Here is a 24,585-nt window from a genome sequence, read left to right on the forward strand (position 1 = left end):
TCTCCTCCGCCATGATTTCCAAGCTTAATATTAAGGTAACACCCCACCCAAATCCCTATAAAGTTGCTTGGATTAACTCAACGACAATTGAAATTAAGGATAGGAGCCTCATCCCTATTACTTTTGCTGGATATCAGGAAAAGATTTGGTGTGACGTTTTGACTATGGATGTTGGCCAGATCATCCTTGGGCGCCCGTGGCTTTTTGACAATGACGTCCACATTTATGGGAGAACAAATACCTGCGTATTTGAACATAACGGTAAAAAGATTAAACTTATTCCCTCCCAACCAAAGAACAGTAAGGATGAAGATAAGCCCACTACCCCTAAAATCGGTAAAGACCCGCACCTTGTGACTGCCAAAGAAATGGATATGGAATTTACCCAAGGATCCCCCATGTACGCACTGGTAGCTAGTGAAGTTAATGATGATCAGGAAGAGCCTGTCCCCGAGGAGATTAAACCTCTTTTGGAAGCTTTCGCTGATGTCTTCCCGGAAGACTTACCCAACCAACTCCCGTCCCTTAGGGACATTCAACACGTAATATACCTATTACCTAGAGCTTCCTTACCAAACCTTCCTCACTACCGCATGAACCCAACTAAACATGCTGAATTGAAGAAACAGGTAGATGAACTCCTGCAATGAGGATTCATCAAAGAGAGCCTTAGCCCATGTGCTGTCCCTGCTAGGGGTGCAAACGAGTCGAGTCGAGCTCAAGTCAAGAGGTGTTCGAGCTCGACTCGCGAGTCAAACACCGAGCTCAAACTCGAGCTTGAGCTCGAGTCGAGCTTAAAAGTCGAGCTCGAACTCGACTCGGGTAACATAAAGGAGCTCATCGAGCTGCTCGTCGAGCCGCTCGATTTTGAATTCCCGCCCAAGCGGTTTAGTCTCCCCGCTCGTTTTTCGGTACACAAGCCAGCCACACGATAAGACATTCATTTTTTTTTTAATAGCTCGTACATAGTTACAGGCTGACAACAAAATACCTAGGGGCACTCGTCTCACAGCTCCCAATAGTCCACCTTGCTTTTTCCTATAGATAAAAGAAAGACCTATTCTGTTTTTTGACAGCAAGAGTATTGGAAATATAATAAAATATTTAATGCTTTGTTTTGGGAACTATTACAACCGTATATGCAGATTTTTTTTCTCTTAAAAACTGAGCGTTATCTTTTTTTAAGATTTAAATAGTTTATCATTTTTTATGATTTACATGTAATAAATAATAAGAATTATTTAATTAAAAATATTAAATTTTATTCGAGCCGGCTCGCGAGCTCACGAGTCGAGCCTCATAAAGCTCAAACTCGACTCGTGAGCTCGATAAGCTCGGCTCGCGAGCCCATAAACGAGTCGAGCTCGAGCCGGCTCACGAGCCGGCTCGGCTCACTTGTACCCCTAGTCCCTGCACTATTAACTCCCAAGAAGGACGGCTCTTGGTGAATGTGTGTCGATAGCCGCGCTATCAACAAGATTACTGTCAAGAATAGATTCCCCATTCCCCGACTGGATGACATGTTAGACATGATGACCGGAGCCACCCTCTTTTCCAAAATTGATCTTAAGAGTGGCTACCATCAGATTAGAATCCGTCTGGGAGATGAATGGAAAACTGCGTTCAAAACGAAAGATGGACTTTACGAGTGGACTGTAATGCCTTTTGGTCTGAGTAACGCTCCAAGTATCTTTATGAGAGTCATGACTCAAGTCCTCAGACCCTTCTTAGGAAGATTTGTAGTAGTTTACTTTGATGACATTTTGATCTATAGCACTTCGGTGGATCAACATCTCAATCGTCTGGCACAGGGGTGTGAAGTTCTGAGGAAAGAACAACTGTTTGCTAATCCTGCCAAATGTAAATTCCTCACCACTAGTGTGACTTTCTTTGGATTTATCATCTCCAATCAAGGGATATTTGCAGACCCAGAAAAGGTGCGAGCTATAAATGAGTGGCCCGAACCCAAGAACATTAGAGATGTTAGGAGTTTTCACGGATTGGCCACATTTTATCGGAGGTTTATTAGAAATTTTAGCACCATCGTAGCACCAATAACGGACTGCCTTAAGAAAGGAGAATTTCATTGGACTATACCCGCAGCTAAGGCATTTGAGGAAATTAAAAAACGAATGATGGAAGCCCTTGTAATGAGATTACCTGATTTTTCTAAAGTTTTCGAGGTAACCTGTGACGCATCAGGGATTGGCATAGGTCGAGTCCTATCACAAGAGGGACACCCAGTCGCTTACTTTAGCGAAAAAACTGAATGACACTAGGCAACGGTACTCTACCTACGACAAGGAGTTTTATGCTATCATTCAATCTCTTAGGTATTGGCGGCACTACCTCTTGCCTTAGGAATTTGTTATCTTCTCGGATCATGAGGCTCTATGATATATTAACTCATAAAAGAAACTCAATGCCCGGCATGGCCGTTAGGTCGAATTCCTCCAAGAATACGCGTACACGATTAGACATAAAGTCGGAGCTGAGAATAAAGCGGTAGATGCTTTGAGCCGTCGGATAATGACCACTAGGGAAATGAGGATGGATGTTGTGGGAATCGAACGTATCAAAGAGGATTATAAGGATTGCCCTGATTTTCATGAGATTTACACTTTGTTGACTCCGGGGCATGACCGAGTCACTGATGATTTCTTAATTGAAGATGGATACTTATTTAAGGCCCAGAAACTCTGTATTCCTAGAACATCCCTTAGAGAGTATCTTGTTTGGGAATTGCACGCTGGTGGATTAGCTGGTCACTTTGGACAAGCTAAGACCATTGCTGCCCTGGAAAACCGATTCTACTGGCCTAGTTTAAAGCGTGATGTTAGTAGACTTCTAAGGAGGTGCCACACCTATCAACTCGCTAAGCAACACAAGCAGAATACGTGACTTTACACCCCACTTCCCGTACCTAATTGTCCATGGCAGGATGTGAGTATAGATTTTGTTCTTGGTTTACCAAAGACTGTGAGAAAGCATGATTCGATTTGTGTAGTTGTCGACCGTTTTTCAAAGATGGCCCATTTCCTCCCATGCTCCAAAACTTTTGATGCCTCCCGAATTGCTAAGCTCTATTTTGATGAGATCGTTAGAATTCATGGATTACCCAAGACCTTCGTTTCCGATAGGGATGTCAAGTTTACAAGCTACTTCTGGAAAACCCTATGGCACAAAATGGGCACAAAACTCCAATTTTTTACAGCCTTCCACCCCCAAACCGATGGGCAAACCGAAGTGGTTAACGGATGTCTAGGAAATCTTCTAAGGACTTTAGTAGGGGAAAACATACGGGATTGGGATTCCAAGCTTCCTATTACTGAATTTTCTTACAACAACTCCGTCAATAGAACCACTGGTCTTAGTCCTGCCGAAATCGTGTACGGATAGTTACCCAGACAACCTATAGATTTACTTCCCATGAGTCCTAGGTTTAGAGTGTCAGAGTCAGCATCTGCATTTGCATCCCACCTACAGGAGTTGCATAAAGAAATTAAAATGAAAATTGAGCAAAGCAACGCCAGCTACAAATTAATTGCTGATCAAAAGAAAAGGCTTAAAGAATTCGAAGTTGGAGACTTTATGATGGTGCGAATCCGTTCAAAGCGTTTTCCTCCCGGATCCGCGAAGAAATTGTATGCGAGAAGCGCCGGACCATTAAAAATCATTTTCAAGATAAACAGTAATGCTTACGTGCTGGACCTCCCCGAAGGTTTTAACATCAATCCTACCTTTAATATAGAAGATTTAGTAGCCTTCGAGGGATCAGAGTTTAACCCCCACAATCCACTTACAAATGAGCCTTGTGTGAACCTACCTGGTGAGATCCCTAGCCTACCTCCACTCCCCAAATTGCCCCACTTACCCAATGCGGAGAAAATACAAGCCATACTGGATGATGAGATCATTTCCACGAAGGAAGGAGGACGCCGAAGGTACTTAGTGCACTGGAAAGGGACCCCACCGACAGAGGACACTTGGATTAACCGAGAGGAGCTACAGATCCTAGACCCATATCTCTTAGAGTTGTACGAGAGCGCCAGATATACTCACTCGACGGGGTCGAGTTTTCTCCCACCTGGGGAGAATGATGAGGTCATCGACAAACATTTTAGGCAGGTCTACCGGCGAAGGAATCGTAGATCGACGACTACGATTAGGAGCTTATATTTCTGATGTTTTCCATGTCATTTCTGATACTTTTCATGTATCTTTTAATTTCATGTTTTTAGTTTACTATTTCGCCCTTATGGATGTTTAGTCTTTGTTGTAGCCCTGTGGGCATTTGAGTCATATTATTTTCTTTTGATGAGACCTATATAAAGAGGTCTTCTACTATTGTATGAGCTTAATGTTTGATTAATAAAATTCTGAGATTTCATTCTTCTTCTTGCTTGAGAGCTTGAGAGAAAGAGAAGAGACCTAGGAGAGGTTCCACCCGAAATACCCAACAGCCCACCTTGGTGAGCTCTTGGCTTTATTTTATTTTGTTTGTTGTTTTCTTCTTCCCCCACCAAACCCCATCCACCTGAACCCGTCAACCACCCGCCGACTCCCCCTCCTCCCTCCTTGCCGCCGGCTGTGCTAGCCCGCCGTCCCCCCCTAGCCCAGCCCCTCTTCCACCTGGAGCAATCCCGCTGGCCCCCCTTCCCTGTGAAATTTGAATTTCAAATTTAAAACCCTCATTAATTCTTTCCTAAATTAGTTCACCACAAATAGGAAAGAGATTTAATTGAGGTCCAATCTATTTTGAATTCAAATTCAAATCCCTCTCTTCTCTTCCCCCATTTGGAAACTTTCCTAAATTAATTAAAATCTGACATTCAAAATCATTTTTGGATTAATTCCCTAGGCCCCACTAATTAATCAATTTCCCCCCTTTTTTCCTCCTTGCATGCCCGGCCACCCCACATAGCTGTTTCTCTCTCCACTTGCCATCTAAACCTCCATTAATTAGCCTATTAATTCCCCCCCTAATAGTTGCCCCCCTCTCTAACCTAATTTAGGGAGATTTTAATGGCAAATAATCTCTCCCTCCAATCCAAGAAAATCTGAAATTCAAGTTCAGATTTTCTCCAAACAAGATCTCCCTCCCAATCCCTCTCCCTAGCTCACGGCAAACTCCTCCTTCTTTCTTTTTCTTCTTCCCATTCGATCCCATTATGAATGGCGGATCCAGAATTTGAAGGTGGACTCGTATTCGACGCCTACGGAAATATCCACGTTCTCAGATCTCCGTTCTTCGACTTGGGGTTTGATCACGAAGACACAGTTGGGGATTACTTGGATCGAATCCTCCCCACGCTTGTGCACGTCATCCACGGCCAATTTCAAGATTACGTTTGGACAATCACCGGACGCCATCCACTACCACCTCCACCGGCGGCTACCTCTCCGGTAACGAAGTCTTTCGTCTCCTTCTCCTTAGTGGTGCTCTCCATCCTTGTATGGTTCTTTCTCCTCCGCTAAAAGCCAAGAGTAAATGAGTGAGAAGGTGCTCGAGGTGAATTTTCTCATTATTAAGCGTATGATTTTGTTATGAGCATTTAAGTATTTCTTTTATCATTGGATGTTTTTTTTTTTTTTTTTGAATTGTTTGGTTATCTCAAAGCATTACTTCGCCTAAGCAAGTTGATTACCTAGAATTTATTTAATCCTCTATTTTGTTGGTGATAACTTTGTGGTGGTAATGCTTTACTTAATTGTCATTTTAATTTCCGCAAGCAACTCCTAATTGATTCACATCACAAATGTTCTTGAAAATATTTGATATAGTATTTGTTTTAGGTTAATAATTGCTATCAAATGCAATTTTCTTAAGAGCTAATAGATTAGGGTGTATACCACTATGCTTGTAATATCAAATACTAGAGTGGTATACCAAACTACCATTACATTCATATATTTAGACTGGTACACAGTAATAATAACACAATATTTCTCTTACAAAATTGAATTCCCTCATTTGCTTTATCCTAATTTGATTTATAGTGGTGCTACTGTGTACATTGTCTGCCGCAACAAGGAGAAGGGAGAGGCTGCACTCTCAAAGATTCAATCAACTACCGGCAACAAAAATATACATCTAGAGGTGCTGCTTCATGACTCTGTTTTCTTTTCTTGCATGATAGTCCTTGTGTCAAATATCGTAGGTTTAGCAGCATTGCTTGCTGAGCTAACAAACTTTAGAAAAAAATTTAGTTTGTATATTCTGACTAAAATTTGGTGGGGATGGGCTTTAAAGTCTTTGAATTTGCTTTAAGATGAGCGCAATATAAATTTTGATTGATTATTCATGTATTGCACTCATCTCAAAGTAAATCCTTTTTTATCCAAATATTTTCCGCAGTCTTTCTTTGATGATTTCAAATACTAATATTTCTCATTGCAGATCTGTGATCTTTCTTCTATCAGTGAAGTCAAGTCGTTCGCATCTAGATTTTCTTCAGAAAACAAACCACTTCATGTTTTAGTAAGTTTTACTGATTAATTATCTTATCAGTTACACTCATTAAAGATGTCAATTGAACGTTTAATGTACTTCGGGAATGTTTCCTGGCTTCTATTATCCTTATATTGATGTGCAAATAAATAGATTGTTTAATTGGAAATTTTTGAATTTAAGGTTAACAATGCTGGATTACTTGAGCATAACAGAGTTACTACATCTGAAGGGTGAGTTACATTTCAAAATGTATTACAAGCTTTGATGCTCAATTATTTCTGCCTATAAAATCAGCATATCAGAGTTCAAAGATGACTCCAATGGTCCAAAATGCATCCTTTTCTTTGTAGAGTTGAAGTTTTATCATTAGAAAAGCTGACAAATTATATATATATCATGTTCTGACAGGTTGGAGCTAAATTTTGCGGTTAATGTAGCAGCAACTTTTGCTATGACTGAACTAATGAGGCCTTTGCTGGAGAAAGCTGCACCTGATGCTCGAGTTATAACAGTTTCTTCTGGTGGAATGTACATGGCTCCTCTGTCCACGGATTTGCAGGTGCTTCCGAATATGGTTATTTTCTTTTGCTGAATAGCTTAGAATTTCGATGGTAGACTGGCCAGTAAAAAATCTTTTGTTGAATATTGTGTTTCACATATAACACATACTCACGTATACAAAGTACTATAAAATTGCTAGCTGTCATTTTTTTAATAATTGCAGGTATTGATAAACCATAGTTCTTGAAGAAAATTGTCATTGGCACTTATATTCTTGAATAAATAGCATTTTTTATTTAGGAGGTGTTTATTAGAGTTAAAAGTTGATGTAGGGTATTTGCATGCGATGTTTGTTCTTTGATGTTTGGGTTGAAACAATATTTTAAAGTCAATAATTAATTTTCTTGACAAATCTCAAGTAAATGCATTAAAATTGGCTATATTTACTTTGCAAGCATTTACTTGACATTGTATTCTTAATACACTAAACAAAATAAGAAGGTTGTGAAAACCGGATTGGAATCGAACTGGAAAAAGAGAGGTTTAAGGTTCAATGGTTCGAATGGGATTGACTGGATGATGCAATAAATATTAAATTTATTTAAGTAAAAATTAAATGATATAATAATTATGCAATAATATAAATTTGTAATTGAAAAATAAATATAATTCACATATAAACTTAGAAATTAATATAAATTATTGTTAAGTTATAGGGATTTTTACATACCTAACACTTAAAATTTCTCTATTTACTTATCTAACACCAAGACTTTAATATTTACCCTTATACCACCTAAAAGCCCTATCACTCATCAAATATAGCACTCCATTTCTCTCCTGTCAAAACCAAACCCCAAAAGCTGTATTTCGCGAAGAAAATGAATTTGGGAGTATTACTTTAGACTTGTTTATGTAACTTTTCTTGTTTGTATGTGACAAGAGGTCACATGGGGTGATAAAATTATGTGGGGATGTTTTGTTGGTGTTTGATTGATAAGTAATTATTATAAATATTAATGCTTATTATTGAAATTAAATATATTAAATTTAAACTAATTTATTAAATTTAATATTTTATACAAAATGTATTAAATTAATTACTTTAATTATTTAAATAGGAAAGTAATTTAATTCTTTTCTGAAATAAATATTATTTTCTTGTTTTTTGATTGGTTCCACGCAAAGCCGGTCTTTTATGTGAACCGAACCGGCCATCAAATGAATCTATTGATACATTGTTTTTTCCTTTTTTTCAACAATTAATCTTCCAATGGCAGTTACTATTATTTATCATAGAGCTTAAGTTGCTTAGTTATCATGTCATGTAAATGATAAAATTTCAGTGTTTTTTTTTTTCCATTTCAGTCATATTTCATAGTATAAACCTCTATGATAAATAATACCCAAATTTTCTTAAAGATTTAGCTTAATATCTGATGTGCTAACATTCTTCGTTTGTTACAGTATAGTGAGCCAAAATTTGATGGAATGACACAATATACGAGGAATAAGAGGATTCAGGTTTGAAATATAACTCAATATGTCTATTTGAGATGTCATCAGTTTGCTTAATGTTGTAAATAAAATCATCTTAGTTTATTATCTTTCGAGCATGAATAATTTTATTGGCATACTGTTATGGAGCTTTGAAAGCAGCCGCCCTTTTTTAGATGCGCAACTTTGTATGGGCTGGCTGATTACTATAATATTTCACAATAGAAAAAATTTCTCGTTTTTCCTGCAGTTTGACACATTATAAGATGAACCCAATCAAAATTCTGAATCTGCTCCTATTTGCAATAATAATAACCTTAAAGTCAAGTCATTCTTACTATTGGCTGACAACTACATCTCATTGTTCAATTCTTTTGAATAATTGGATCTTTTTCTTGATTCTTCCACTCATAAAAATATGCCGTAAGAATAACTTTGCTATCAACATAGCTCATAGCCCAATACAATATGATTGTATCAAATATGTGGAGGCAGATACACATTTCATAAAAGAGAAAGTAGAGAGTGAGTTGTTTGCACTCTATATATAGCAACAGGGAATTAACTTGCTGACATATTTATCAAATGCTCTTCAACCCCACGTTCAAGAATGTTGTAAACAAAATTGGAATGGTAGATTAATATTATTCAGTTTGAGAGTGAGTGTTGAAGAATGTGCTCTGCCTAACCAAGTTTTCACTCTAGGTAAAATAGCTGTGGTTCTCACCATGCAGTCAATCATGGATGATCTATTGAGCACATGTATTAAGGAGCTTAGCCATTGGATCTTTGCTCACTTAACCCTTAGATTGCAATCCATGTGCTCCTCTTCCAGCCCCTAGCTGCCAAGTGCCGACCCTCTTTTTTTGGGTTATTTATTTATTTTTGCAATTCAAAATTTTTATTTTTCTATTTTGCTACACTATTATTTTTACCGATCATTATGTCAGGTGCATATGATGGCTTCAAAAATCTCCTGATTATGCTATTTTCATGAGTTTTATAGCTTTAGTGGAAAAATGGCTTTATTGCAAATCACTTTGTGCTCCAATAGTGGTGGTGAATATCTAGCTCTATACGTCTACCATACAAACAAACAGAATTGATACTCCGAAAGTTGTCATCGACACATTTTCTAAAATGAAATATCTCTTTCTTGTTTTGCGGGTTCATTCAATTTTCCTATTGGACTTATGCTTTTATTTCATCAATATATCTCATAAACTATTTATCCACCCTTACACTTCATTACTCTTCTCCGTAAGAATAGCTCTTTGGCTCGCTTCCCCAACAATTCCACACTTTGTGTTTGCTTGGCTCTAATACCCATGACTTCACTAACTTGAATATCGCTCCAAACCTTGTCCTCCTTAACTACTTGTCACTCAAACTATTTCTACCTTGATTCTACCACATCCAAAATCTATCTCTACTTTTGAATCTAGTTCATTGTTTTGCAACATCTTTGAAGAAATAGCCTACTTGAGTTGTCCTCCTGTCTTCCCATACTCCTTTATATTAATCCACCATCCACAACATCTCCCTTGGTAACACCATTATATACAACCTCCATACCAAATCAACCACAACAAAATTCCCCACCTCCCTCCACTGTTAACCCAGGGCCCTCCTTCCATCAAAACAACCAACTTGCCACCCTCCCGCCTAACAAAACTTGCTAAATAACCTCTTGAACCAAATATAACATTTACAAACCAATCCAAATACTCACTCTTGCAACCAAAATAAACCAATCACTTGACATTGTACCTATCATTGTAACCTAAGCTTTGCTTCATTCATAATTGGCGTAGAATCATATTGAATGTATTCGATGCTCTTGTTCGGAATGGAACATGGGAACCACCTTGAACCTACCCTCTCTAATTAAAATCTAGTTGTTGCAAGTGAATTTTTTGAATAAAACATAACCCTGATGGCTCTATTGATAGTCACAAAGCTTTTTTGGTGGCTATAAGCTTTCAATGGCAACTAGGAGTTGACTGTCATCATACCTTTAATCCAGCTTTTATGCTTGTCACCATACGACTTTTTCTTAACGTAGCTAGTAATTGACCTTATTCTCTTCATAGTAAATGTCAATAATGCTTTTCTCCATATCAAGTATCACAAGTTGTTTTAACTAGTTTCTAATCGGTTTTCTCTATTATCCTCAAGAAAATCATACTTGTTACTACTGTATTTCATTTCATCATTCTTTTCTTACAAATTCATGTATTTTTGTACCTTTCACTGTGTGAATTTTAATGAAATTTTTATTTTCTTCTTTAACTATTTCCCAGTTCTTCTGTCCCTTATCTGATATGGTATCAAAGCAAGCCCCTCTATTATTTCCCTCTTGATTCTAGGCGTCTGCTCTTTCTTCATCACGGATTCGCCATCTATCTCCTTCTCCGATAAAGGATTGAACAAAGAAGATCCTCTTAGCCCATTCTACCTTCATCATTCCAACAATCCTGACATCATGCTCCTATATTAGTTTTGACAGGAGAAAACTATGCCTCTGGGAGTTGTGTGGTGTTAATAGCTCTTTCGACCAATAATAAGGTCGATGCCATCGATAGTTCCATCAAACGACCATAAGGTAGAGATTCCAACCTAATCAATTCCTAGATCCAGGATAATAATCTTGTAATTTCATGAATAGTTCGATATTAGAGAAACTTTAGCTAGCCTTTTGTATTCCAAAACAGCATAGGACATTTGGATTGATCTTACATATTGTTTCCAACAAAATAATGGGCCTAAGATTTTTCATCTCCACTGTAAATTGATAAATCTAAGGCAATAACAATTTTCGGTGGATTTGTATTACACAAAAATAAAAACCCTATGCGAGGAATTAAATAACTATCATCTTTTTTGTTCTTGCGGAAATTGCACGATTGGTGGAGTCAAGCAACAAGCTCCACATTATTAAATGGATTATGTAATGTCATTGCTTATGGGACTCAATGAGTTTTGCTCAAATTTGTGGTTAGTTCTTGCTTAGGGATCCACCTTCTATTAGCAAAGTATCCTCCCTTCTTTCCCAAGAGGAACACCAAAGAAGTTTAGGACAACAACTGTGCATAGGAAGTAGCATAGATAGAGCGGTATTTTAAGTAAAAAAATCAAATGCTAATGAGGTTGTCTTTTCTATCAAATTCTTTGACACTATAAATTCAACATATCGATACAACAAATCATACAAGAAACAGATTGACCTTATTGTATCTACTGTAAATATCTCAATCACACAAGAGAGTGGTGCTATAAACTACATGATCTCGCCCTCTAATGAAAATTGCGTTTTCCTTAAAAATAGTTAAAATGTGAGGTATTTATTTTAATAAAATGAATCTTTGTTATGTTTGTCCAAAAGCTAAACAACATAGATCATCTTTTCCTTCTCATAATCATATATCATACCTTTTTTTTAAAAAAAAAATTGATGCATTATGATATGTGGGGTAAAGGCTTGATGTTGTTGTTGTTGTTGTATTATGATATGTGGGGTCCTTATAGCACCCCAGTACACTTGGGGCATAAGTATTTTCTAACCTTAGTTGCTGATCACACTATATTTATATGGGTATATCTTCTTAAATATAAATTAGAGGTTATACACACCATCCCAAAATGTATTACTATGATAAATACTCAATTCAAAAGCGCTATTAAAATTTTTTGATTTGATAAAATAATGTAGAGTTAGAATTTATAAAATTATTTAACAAACTTAGTATTATGCAAAAGATTTCTTATGTAGATTGTACAAGTGTATTATCTAATGATTTGCTTATATTTGGCATAATGGATTTGACAACCATTTGACAAAAAAAATTGCATTTTCTTCAAAAATAGTTAAAAAATGTGAGATATTTGATTTTAATAAAATGAATCTTTGTTATGCTTGTCCAAAAGTTAAAGAACATAGATCATTTTTTCGTCTCATAATCATATATCAACAAAAAAATTGATTTGATGCATTGTGATATATGAAATCCTATAGTAGCTCAACACACACGGGTGATTAATATTTTTTAACCTTGATTAATGATCACGCCATATTAACATGGTTATATCTTTTTAAATATAAATAAAAGATTATACACACCATTCTGAATACTTAATTCAAAAGCATGATTAATAATTTTTTTATCTTAAAATGATAAAAAAGTTAGAATTTACAATATTATTTGGTACACTTAGAATTCTGCATCAACTTTCTTATGTATTCAAATTGTAAGAAGTAGTAAAAGAGTTGTTCCAAACGAAGCCTTAGTGAGAATTTACAATCATTCAAACTTATCAACTGCATTTATGGGTAGACTTTCTATGATTCAAACATGTGACCTGCTGTCGACATTTTGGACACCTTAACCACCCTCACAAACTCACCCTCCTCTTCCTTCCAGGTAGCATTAACCGAAAAATGGTCGCAAATTTACGACGATAAAGGGATCGGATTCTATTCAATGCACCCAGGTTGGGCTCAAACACCTGGTGTAGCTAAGAGTTTGCCCACCTTCTCCGACAAGTACCTTCTGCTACTCTTTACCTACTGCTTCTCCATCTGTAAGCCATTAAACCCCCTTTCTCTCCAACTGAAACTCTCTTGCAGGTTATCTGGGATGCTTAGAACAAGTGAAGAGGGAGCAGACACAGTTGTTTGGTTGGCATTGCAACCCAAGGAGAAATTGGTTTCAGGAGCTTTCTATTTCGATCGAGCCGAAGCACCAAAGCATCTTGCACTTGCAGGGACATGGAGTTCTCATTCACTAATTGACACCATTGTTGACAATCTTAGATCTATATGCAGTTTGCCTTCATCAACTGAAGCTCCTGCAAATCAATAAAAGATAGGCAGTTTGTAAGGTTTGTATGTTTTTTTTCCAGTAATAAAACAGATCTATCTATATGTAGCCTGTCTTCATCAACTGAAATTTATGTAAAATGGTAAATATATGAAGGTCTTGCTTTTGCTTTGCATGAATTGTTTGCAGTTAATATGGAGGATTTTTGCATTTTATATGCTTCGTTTGGGACGGCTTTCTTACCGCTTCTTAAAGCAGCTTTGTAATACAAAAACTATAATTAAGCGATAAGAAAGCAGTCCCAAATGAAGCCATTTCTACCGGTTGACTCTTTAAAGTTTAAATTACATATATATTAAATTTCGAAATAGTCTTTCAACTGTTCATATATGATCATTTTAGTACTAGAGTATCACGTTGCCTCAATTTAGACTCTCGCTTATACAAAATTGATCCAAAATATTTCATTTGGGACTAAATTCAGATCAATTTTATAAAATCGAGTGACTAAGACTTTGTTTGGGACAGCTTTTTTAATTTTTTTTTAAACTATTTTTAGTACAAAATGTTTTTGAACTACAAATTTTTTATTAAAAAGTTACTTTAAGAAACTGTAAAAGTATTTTTTTGAAATGAAATTTAAATTAAGATCAATTTATATTACAATTACAACATGTGGGATTATTTTAGATAGATTAAATTTATCTTATATTAATAATTTAAGGATTATTTTAAATTTTTTTGATATGATATATAAAGAAGCATAAAAGTATAAGAAATAACATAAAAAAGGAAATCCACCTTGTCTAATTATTTTCAAGAATTAAAAAATTAACTCCAATCAATATGATTATTGTCTTTTACACAAAATAAAGCTGCAAGTAATAAAATTTAAAAATGCACCAGCCGGGAATCGAACCCGGGTCTGTACCGTGGCAGGGTACTATTCTACCACTAGACCACTGGTGCTTTACGAAAATTCAGCTCTTTAGATATTATAAAGGTAGTGTTGTAGTAAATATTATTTAATTTTTACAAATTTATATATATGTAACGTTTAAAATCTGATATTTATTTATTTAATCTTTCAATATTTAAATAATGTTTAATATATTACTAAGAATATATTATAAAATTTATATATTATATATATTTAGAATTATATGATATATATTTATCTTTTTATTTTTTTTATTTCGATGTTGAATAAGCCCCTTAGCTCGATAAGGTTTGTGATTTAGTTTATATTTTATTATTTAATGGTATTTGTGTAATTTATGAAATTTTATTTTATATTAATTTTTTAAAAAAATTCAATAATTTTAAAATACATAATAATTATAATCATTTATTCCATATAAGAGTGTGGATTTCTACTCCAAAGTGATGAAAAATAAATCAGAAAATATAAAAGTTAAATTCAGGAGTTAAAAAAAAACCTGCTTCAATTATGATAACACAGATCCTCTCACATACCGAAATATTTTTTTAATATTTAGATTTTATTTTGGACATTTTTCTTATTTCTTTCTAAAATAGTTTTATAGTTAAAAATTTTTAGTTTAAAAAGTTTTATATTAAAAATATATTTCAGAAAGAAACAAGAAAGCTGTCCCAAACGAAATCTTAATTCAAAACTATAAGAAAAAAATTGGGAATGAGAACGTCCAAATTAAATCATTTTCATGAGCCAAAATTATTTAATTGGGATTAAATTTTTACCAATTTTTAAGTTTAGAGAACCAACATAAAAATATTATTTTTGATGAATTTTAATTTTTATCAAAATTTTAATTCAGAAAAACTATTGCAAAGAAAATTTAATACAATTCATTAATTAAAAAAAAAAAATCTTAGAATGTGTATGACACTCATAAGACATCTCTTATATACCAAACAAAGGGCGAATTATTACATCCGCTTACCGGATGTCCGGACACCCAATTCAGACGCGCCACATCACCCGAATACACTGGATTTCGGTGTATTTTGGTGACGTGGCGTGTCTGGATTGGTGTCAGGACGAATCCGAACACCAGACGTAATAATTTGCCCAAACAAAGCTAATAGATACTATTCCATCTACAAATCTAAATTACAGAACTTTTTAAGAAAAACAAATAAATAACTCTCTTATTTCTGCATATATGTTTGCAAAAAAAAAAAAAAAATTATTTAACTAAACAAAAATATAACAGCTTGAAACAAGCCAAAGACTTATTAGAATACATAAAGCTGTATTTTATTCACAATCAGATAGAGATGAAAGGGGAAGAAAAATCAAACAAGCACCCATCACACTGAAGATATAAGAGTGTTACATTACAGGGCAAGAACACATACAAGCAGTTATCTACACGTGTGAATCATCATCAGCTTTGTTCAGCAAAGAGGCTTTGATTCCAAAAATGGAAGGTTTCTTCAACCAGTACTGCTGAAACCTTTGCCTGGCATACTCCATGTAGTCAAAATCAATCTCATTCACTTTTTCCTGCATCCAAACAAATCCATTTAGGGGAAAAAATAATATATAATCTTCATTAGATTTGATTAAAATGGTTTTAAAGTAATAGATTTGCTTTGAAATGATTGTAATACATCTGATCAATCAGTTCTTATATAATACTTATCTTAGGCTTCGTTTAGGACGGCTTTCTTACTGCTTCTTAAAATAACTTTTTAATTATACTAAAAAGCTGCTTTAAGAAACAGTAAAAAAGCCGTCCCAAACGAAACCTTAGAGGAAATATAAGGGTTTTACAACTTATTAGTTCACGTGATCGAAATTTAGGCTTTGTTTGGGACGGCTTTTTTGTATTAGAAAGCAGCTTTACGAAGCAGAAAAAAAATTGTCCCAAACGAAGTCTTAATTAGGATTATCTTATAGAAAAATTGTTAGTATGTGAGGACCATAAAATATCAAATTTCGAGAAAGTACCGAAATTATGCCCCATAGGCCCCAAAGTAAATGACTTGCAAGTGTATATTGCTCTATCGAGTCAAGTAAATTCTCAAGCTCCTCTTTGGTTGGCTCTTCACCTTGGAAATTGGAGGTAAAAGTATTTTAGGCAACCATGTTGACAGAGATATGAAAGAAAATATAATTTGGATTAGGAGGATAGATCTTAAAGCCATTAGATCTATCCTAGAGCAAATAGAATAATTTAAAAGACTTGTGCTCGCCAAAAAATTAATCCTCTAAAATAAAATGCTGAAGTCGTGAGGAAAGCTTACCTGCAGATTTCAGATATATCTCAACAAATTTTTTGCGTTCTTCAACGTCTGTAAATGAAAGCATACAAAGTAAGAGAAGAAATTACTTAAAAATTTGTAACAATGAAGGAAATATTTAGGGCATCTCCAACCGAACTCCAAACGCTTGGATGGCGTCGCTCGTGAGCTCTAGCTGAACGGTAAAACTTCCACTATTTGGTTGCGGGTGAATAGTGGGACTCCAATATTGGAGTCCCACTGTTCATCTTCGCTATTTTTCTGTCTCTATCGAACTTGCCGAATAAACGCGCGAAAGAAAGAAAGACCGTTACATTCGCAAAAGGGGGCAAAATGGAGTTTGATTGGAGATGAAGCACGGCATTTTTTAGTTTCAAGGCATTTTGGAGTGAAAAATAAAATTTTTGGTTGGAGATGGCCTTAGCAACAATTATCTACCTGGGTATTTAGAGTAGTCAAGGACATGAGGGGTGTCTGTATGGTAATCAGCAGCCATTTCACAAAAGTGATTAGCAATATCATATGGGACAGGGTTGAAGCCAGCGTACTCGTAATCCTACAAAAAAAACATCATAGAGTAGAAATATTATATTTAGCAAAGGGATTATGATAGGAAACACTTGTAGATCTCAGGTATTTCCTATCAATCTTCGGTGAACAACGAGAATTCTCCACAAAAATCCCCACAAAACCATGAAAAGATTAGATAATTTGTATTATATGATGAAATAGAAACGGAAAATCACAAGATGCAGTTGATCCTCAATTCGAGAGGAGGATCAATCTCTCCCAAATTTTTAGACGCCGCTAGAGCACAAAAAAGCCTAAACCAAGAGATCTCAAATTCAGCCCAAATTCAAGATGCCCTAACCCTAGAAAAACAAACTATTTACTGAATATAATTTAAAAGGAAATCTCTAAACATTCCCTACATTCAAATTTCCCTCCAAAATCTCTAAAAAATCTTTCCTAAACAGCTTTTTTGGAATCGGCAGGTCTTTTGGTGTGTCAAGGAGATGGAACTTCCACCTGTTTCGTTTGTAAGCCGGTCCCATATAGACCGGCTGGACTGGTCTAACAGATTACTTTGTTGGGTTGTAAATAATGACCACAGAAGGGTGGGCGTGATAGTTGGAAGTTGGAGGTCTTATTAAGAAGAAAACTAGCTATTGCTGAAGGGGGTGCTGATTGGCGAGATGGTCAGACATAACAAGCGGCAGGCTTTTCTCTACCTTCGGTGCGCATGGCCAATGAAGGAACTATGCTAAACTTTGAAGAAATAATAAGACAAAGAAAGGAAAATAAACTGGTGAAATAAAAATTAGGAAAATATTTGAGGGTAAATATTTGTATCTTTGTTTTATCTCTAGACTAGTTGATATTTATCTTTTCTTATTATGGTTAGGGATATATGTGAATCTCATCGAACCATATAAACTCTATTATATTATTTTATATATATATTACTTGAAATTATTTTTTACACAAGCATAATCATCATTACTCTTTGGTGGGGTGCGCCCGTTTTCCCAAAATCCAATTGTTAATTGGATACAGGATCAAATAGGACTTATGGTGAGTACCTACTTGTCGTCATCCCTAGTTGCAAGCCAATAGTGGACATATTAGTAATTGTGCAGATAAATATGCATACTTTGGTTCAAAATCCTGGATAGATTAACTAGCTTAAACATCCTGGTGTAAAATATGACATTTTTTCTCTGTTTGTTCTTCCAGTAGAATGATTCTATGTTTTTTATCAGCAATGTCTGAATAGTGAAAGCCTTCGACAAAGCCAAGAAATTGATTAACACCAAGAACAAAAATAATACATTTGCATTTGTCAATGAAAGGATGGACAAAAAAGAAACTCATATTTACTAGCATAAATTGTGTTAAGAGTATAAGAACTCACAATTATAGTTATCTGTCTTGTCTCCTCATCCATCATAATGTTGCCATACTGAAGATCATTATGGCAAAATCCTCTCCTTTGACCATCCCTTGACAATAATTTCTCCACAGTATTAATCTCCTCATCCAAAGTATCCAAATGAAATTCTTCAATTTCTTGAGAAGAACACAAGCCCTTAGCTGTTTTGAGCCAGTTTCTGAAGGGAACAGATAATTGGATGTGGTTAATCTAACATCTGAGTAAAAATGGTTAGCTAAGAGCAGCATAGAGTTGGATGATACCTTAGTCTATCCCACAAATTTACTTTCTTTGAACCAGGCATATCAAGATCATGAAACTCCCTAAGTTTGGATGCTAGAAGAGCAGATATTTCTGGGTCTCGCAGGTCGGCTGCGGAGAGAGTCTGGATATTACAAAATCAGAAGATAAGTTCAAAACAAATTTACAACAATTTAACATCATATCAAGATAAAACCAGATTGCCAAGTTGCCAGACATGTATGACCTGAAGGCATACTTCCAAATTATTAATTTTAAGAGATTCTAGATCCAACCACCCAAACACAACATTGTAGCAGGTAGGCTTTAGTACAACATGTTAGTAAATAAAATATGCTCAAATGCCTAAAATTCAAGGCCAGTTAAACCAAATAAAATCTGTCAACTAAAATATTACCAACTTTGGAAGCTTAATTGTTTTATTTGGTCGCAAGAACAAAAACGTATAACAAGTAAAGGTATATCTGGTGAATCATACAAAGCAAAGCATCCACAAACAGAAATATGGGAAATATGCGGAATATGGGGAAATAAGTATCATGTCCTAAGCCAAGCTTTTTCCTATAGTCCTCTTCAGTTAAAAATCCGAAACATGTATTACCATTTTAAAACCCCAAAAGACCTCAAAAAGAGAATAAGTAGCAGAAAACTTCAACTTAAGCCATTCCCTGAAAGTAGAAGAAAACGAGGAAGGGGAAACAAAAACTGAGATTCTAACTTCCAAGGGGCATCAGATTTGTTTGCAGGAAACAGAATTACAAAAAGACAACTTGTTCATTTCAGGGAATCTAAGAATTATAAAGGAAACAAAAAATTCATCCCAGGTTTATCAAGAACAGAAGTCCATGAGCACTGCAGTTTTTTAGAATATCAACATAATAAAAGAATACTTCATCAAATTCAGCATACCCTAGCATGAACAAACTCCTCCATGCGTCATTTGAAAGCATTAGCATCCCATCCAATTTAGAAGATATAAAAAATTGGAAAAAATATGACCGTTGCAATCTTATATGCCTGCCTACATTGTAATATGATCATAGAACTGATATGCAAACAAGCGTGAAAGTTTTGGCAGGCTATCGCTATCTGTAGAATTAATGATGAAATTGTTGTGAGAAACCGTTACAAAAGCATAGTAACTAAGTTTGTGAAAAAACTCATTCTCAGCATAAATATTTTGTAAAAGTTCGAGATAAGTGACAATGACCTTTTATTTTGGGTGAAGTGATTATGACTGAGATGAAAACTTTTTGAGAGTCAAGTAAAAGATAAGTCTAACGACGAAGAAATTATTGTGTGCGGATATCAGACATCTGATAGAGAAAGTCGTCCGATTTTCTCTCTGTCTACAATAAAAATGCATTCAAAGCGCAACCGCTAATAATTGCACTTTGATTATAGACAGAGAAAAATCCGAATGATTCTATTTGTACGATATCCCCACGCCTATTAATTTGCCCTAACAATGATAATAAAATACAGCAAGCAGCTTGTGTGAGTTTATCTTTAATAGGCTAAAAAAAAAGAATAATAAAATACAGCCTCAAAATACAAAAATACCATTTTAAATCCCAGCGCCTTGAAAGTTACATGTAAAATAAAGCTTTGAAGTTATCCTAAACTGTAATAAATAGCAAAGAGCCAAAAGTATGCTGAGTGCCGACCAAAAGTATTAATTATAAACGAAAATATTATTTTATTCCATTAAAGATCACGTTCCTCATTTTCAAGTGACAAAGTAAAATAAAGCTTTTAAAAAGTCAACTTAGATTCACCCTACTGTAAGCAAAGAGCCAAAAGTATTAAATATCCCGTTAAAGATAACATTTTTACCATTTTAAACACCCCGCTGCACCTTCCTGGAAAATAGTTGGAGGGGAACGAAACAAAATACTCGTTCAACTAAGTTACTCAGTGAAATAGATCCAGTTAGCCAAAAGAAAAGAGGAACCAGCCAGGACTTTAGCAGGTTTAGATGTTAAAAGGAATCACGAAATGATCAATAAAAGCGCAGAAGAAATCTTCAAAACACAAAGATCTACCATACCCGAGCATGAATAAACTCCTCCACGCGTCCATTCGTGAACCTCCCGAGCAATCGTGGCCCCTGCCCGTGCCTCGAAACAAATTCAAACGTCCGGATCTCATCAGCCCTATCAAAGAACACATCCACCCCTTCCCCATAGATCCTAACCAAAACCTTCCTCTCCCTCCTCCCCTCCACCCTCCAATTAATCTGAAACACCTCGTTCGTCATTGCCCCCTTGAGCTGCACCACCTCCAAAGCCCGCGAATCCACCACATCGCTCCATTCCGATGCCAGCGAGTGAAGAATCCTCCTCGCCTCCTTCGGAATCCGATCCTCCACTTCAATTGCGCTGCCAACCTCCACCGCCACCATCACCGAGAACCTAGAAACCCTAACTTTCGAGACGTAGATGAGGGATTGAAGGCGAAAGGGGAACTGGATTGATGGACGGCGAGAGGTTGAGTGGTGCGAGGTAAGAAATTGGATTGAGAGACAGCGACGAAGATAAGAGGCCGTCGGCAAAATTTTCCGGCAATCTGATTTTCTTTCAGGTCAGTGAAGCGGCGCGAAATGTTTAACGGTGGGAGGGGTATTTATAGGAAAGGTCGAGAGGGACAAACCGTGTTGGCGCCGTGGCGAGGTTTTTTGGTAAATTATATCTTCACCTGATTTAGTTGCACCAAGAAATGCACCAATGGAACACCTGCCTACGTCTTATGGGTGATGAATAATTATATATTTTATTTATTTTCTTTTAGAAGTATGCCCAAAAGTTTAGGACTAATTATTCTATGCTCATATTTTATGGTGAGAACCGTCCGAATTTGTTACATTTTTATTGTTATTTTGCAGTGTTTTTACAAAAAGCAGTAAAAAGATAATAAATATTTAATATTTATTAAAAATTTGAATATTTGTTAGTCTTTTGCAAAAGGGCAGCAAAATGCATTCACAATTGAATATTTGCAGCAAAAGGACAGTAAATCCTGACAATTCTTTCAGTACGATGTACACATTGAATAATTTCTTAAATTGTAGATAGGCTTGTCAATAAATTACTCTACATCTGGATACTATCTAAAAAATTTGGATTCAAGTTGACTCGTTTAATAAATTGATATAATTTAGAAGATTTTTCTTAGAACTTGGGCAATTGCATTGTTAAAGGTGGACAGAATAGTTAAAATGTTTATTCTTCTAAGAAAAAAAAAAAGACTTTAGGGATGAGTTTTTCTTGGTTCCACCCATGATCTTGAAAATCTATATCTCAGAGCTAGTTCAGTGGTGTAAAGTGTGTATTAACGAGTGTGCATGAGCAAGTCTATTTAGCTAGATTTGAGCTTTGAGGCGCCTGTAACTAGTAGACGCTTGAAGTCAGTGGTTGTTAGAGCTTTAGATCTCTTAGGGAGGAGGGTGATTGAGCTTGAGTTGTGGGGAAGAAGATGAGCTCCATGGTTCGATGGTTGCGATAGGGAGAACTGAGAGCCCCTCATATAGGTGTTTTCCCATAATTGAGGTGGTAAGCATGAATGATGTTACCTTGCTGTGGAAAATGAAGAGTAGCTCTAACGATTGATCCTCCTTTATGAGGCGAGAGGCAAGTCGTATGATCCACGATGACCCTTGATTGTTCTTGTGAGGGGTGACTTCCCTCTATGCTTCTTGACAGGTGGGTCCGATGATTCTTGGGTGAGCTCCATTGTGAGGCCTGCTAGATGCAAACACCATTATGATGGAGATATTATTATGTGCGGTCACCGAATAGTCTGGAGATCAATCAGGACGCACCACGTCACTTGGTACACAGTGATATCAAGCACTGGTACCAAGCAAAAAAGTGACGTGACGCATTTTGATTGATCTCCGGATGTCGTCCTAGGTCCACACAGAATAATTTTTCCTTATGATAACCCTCCAACTACTTAATTGCTAGATATATGAAAGCATATATGAACATGTAAAACTATATTTTGTTTTTAATATCATGAGTTTGTAACATTTTGTTGAGAATATAAATCTATTTTTTATTTAAATCTTTGATATAAATTATTTCATAATTTACTGAAAATAACAAATAAATATATAAAAATATATAATTTTAAAATTATTAAAAGAAAATAAAGATATAATTTTGCATCTCAAAACTTATTCATTATAATATTTGGTTTAAAAAACTATCAAAGATAATAAAAAATATTCAAATGTGGTCAGCACCGACCACTTCCATTCTTCACCAATGCTTTATATTTTGACCGATGAGAATAATTAGAGCCAAGAAAAGGAGCTCTGTTCACAAGAAAGTCAGATACTTTAGGTGTGAGCCTCTCTTTCCATTTGCTTTCCCACTAATTGTTAACTTACTCCGGCGGTAAACTTACCAATGCAAGATTAATCCCACTACCGCGCACAACTCTCCTTGGCCTATTGGTTGAGAGCCTAGGCTTCCAACTAAGAGGTCCAGGGTTTGAGTCTATGTGTATGCATTGTGTGTGTGAGTTTGCCTTAAATGGCCTAAATGTCCAAAAAAAAATCTCACTACCGCACATGGCCCTCTGTGCCTGGCAGACGCACGTTCTCCTTAAAATCTTGCAGAGCCGTTAGAATAATGCAAAGACAGAGAAATGGATTTCAGCTTCTTCTCTTTTCTATTTTTCGAATGAACAGTGCACATGTATATATGTTAATTCATGCTGTAACTAACATGTGATAACGGCTCTGCAGGATTTTAAGGAGAACGCGCGTCTGCCAGGCACAGAGGGCCATGTGTGGTAGTGGGATTAATCTTGCATTGGTAAACTTACTGCCGGAGTAAGTTAACACTAGCATCTCTAATTTATGCAATTAATGAGGTATATGTGGGTGAACAAGATGGGAGGATTGAAACCTTAGTAAGAGAAATCAAGGATATGTTCTTATCGTTGGGAGATGGTGAAATAAGCCCATCAGCCTATGACACAGCATGGATTGCAAGAATTCCATCAGTGAATGATCCAAACAAACCACAATTTCCAACAACACTTCAATGGATCCTTAAGAACCAACTAAATGATGGCTCATGGGGGGAGCCTAGTTTCTTCTCTTTATATGATAGGCTTGTTTGTACTCTATTATGTGTTCTTACTCTCACATTATGGAAACAAGGAGATGAACTCATAGCGAATGATAACATTCATTAACACTATATTTCATAGTAATTTTCTTGTTTTACATTAACATAAAAATGAGCTACTCAGTTGTTATGAATGACAAATAACAATATCATGCATAAATGAAAACATACAAATAAACATGATAACATGCAATATATGTTGGCTTCTATTCAACATGTGTGCATAACGACATATAAGTTTAATTAAGGTGATATTTTTGTAATTTAGTAAATTTTTAATGAAATATTATTCTCGTAAAACTTATAACAAATATTAAAGGTTGAAATTCATTATATCTTGTTACTCTCATCCTTAAAAATAAAATAGAAGGATATATCTCACTTTTGGAACAAGTTGTCTATTTAACTTCATGGGTCCATGTGATGCAACCATAAAAAATATATTTTCATTTAAAATGTAACTTATTTGTATCAATTCTAATTTTTGTTTCTTAGTTCATATCTATGTGGTGGTTTCTATATGAACTCAATGTCCCTAGCTAGCATTTTAAATATTTTATAATTAGCACTAGTTCTTTATTGTAATGTTTTGACTCAACCCATTGAAATTCAAATCAACACATCTAAAGTTCATATTCAAGTTAACAACAATGAAAATTTGAACGGATATTCTTTTAGCAATTTCTCCCTATTTATTATTATTTATATTAATATTTATACAATTATATTGTTATTTTTTAAAATTTA

The 24,585-nt window shown here is 35.5% G+C and overlaps 3 protein-coding genes and 1 non-coding gene across 4 annotated transcripts; 2 read left to right on the forward strand and 2 right to left on the reverse strand.

Moving 5' to 3' along the window:
* Positions 1–164: 164 nt before the first annotated feature.
* LOC110107976 lies at positions 165–650 on the forward strand. Its single transcript, XM_020838453.1, has one exon. The coding sequence runs from the start codon at positions 165–167 to the stop codon at positions 648–650; it is 486 nt and encodes a 161-aa protein (XP_020694112.1).
* Positions 651–6,000: 5,350 nt separating this feature from the next.
* Positions 6,001–13,451, forward strand: LOC110107973 (dehydrogenase/reductase SDR family member 12; the record flags this gene model as incomplete). Its single annotated transcript, XM_020838447.2, is given in 7 exon segments — positions 6,001–6,100; positions 6,401–6,481; positions 6,635–6,684; positions 6,863–7,013; positions 8,423–8,479; positions 12,874–12,995; positions 13,080–13,451. Coding segments are annotated over 7 exon segments (796 nt in total), but the record flags the coding sequence as incomplete, so codon positions are not given.
* Positions 13,452–14,170: 719 nt separating this feature from the next.
* On the reverse strand, positions 14,171–14,241 carry TRNAG-GCC. The gene has a single exon. It is a non-coding gene; the product is annotated as a tRNA-Gly (tRNA).
* A 1,221-nt stretch (positions 14,242–15,462) lies between these two features.
* Positions 15,463–21,292, reverse strand: LOC110107980 (probable choline kinase 2). Its single transcript, XM_020838458.2, has 7 exons — positions 20,748–21,292; positions 18,700–18,821; positions 18,419–18,614; positions 16,942–17,059; positions 16,507–16,554; positions 16,211–16,311; positions 15,463–15,763 (listed from the first exon to the last, which is right to left on the reverse strand). Exons 1-7 carry the CDS (start codon positions 21,099–21,101, stop codon positions 15,626–15,628), a joined length of 1,077 nt encoding a protein of 358 aa, XP_020694117.1. The 5' UTR covers positions 21,102–21,292; the 3' UTR covers positions 15,463–15,625.
* Positions 21,293–24,585: the final 3,293 nt, after the last annotated feature.

This window comes from Dendrobium catenatum, unplaced genomic scaffold (assembly GCF_001605985.2).
Source record: "Dendrobium catenatum unplaced genomic scaffold, ASM160598v2 fragScaff_scaffold_716, whole genome shotgun sequence".
NCBI lineage: Eukaryota > Viridiplantae > Streptophyta > Magnoliopsida > Asparagales > Orchidaceae > Dendrobium > Dendrobium catenatum.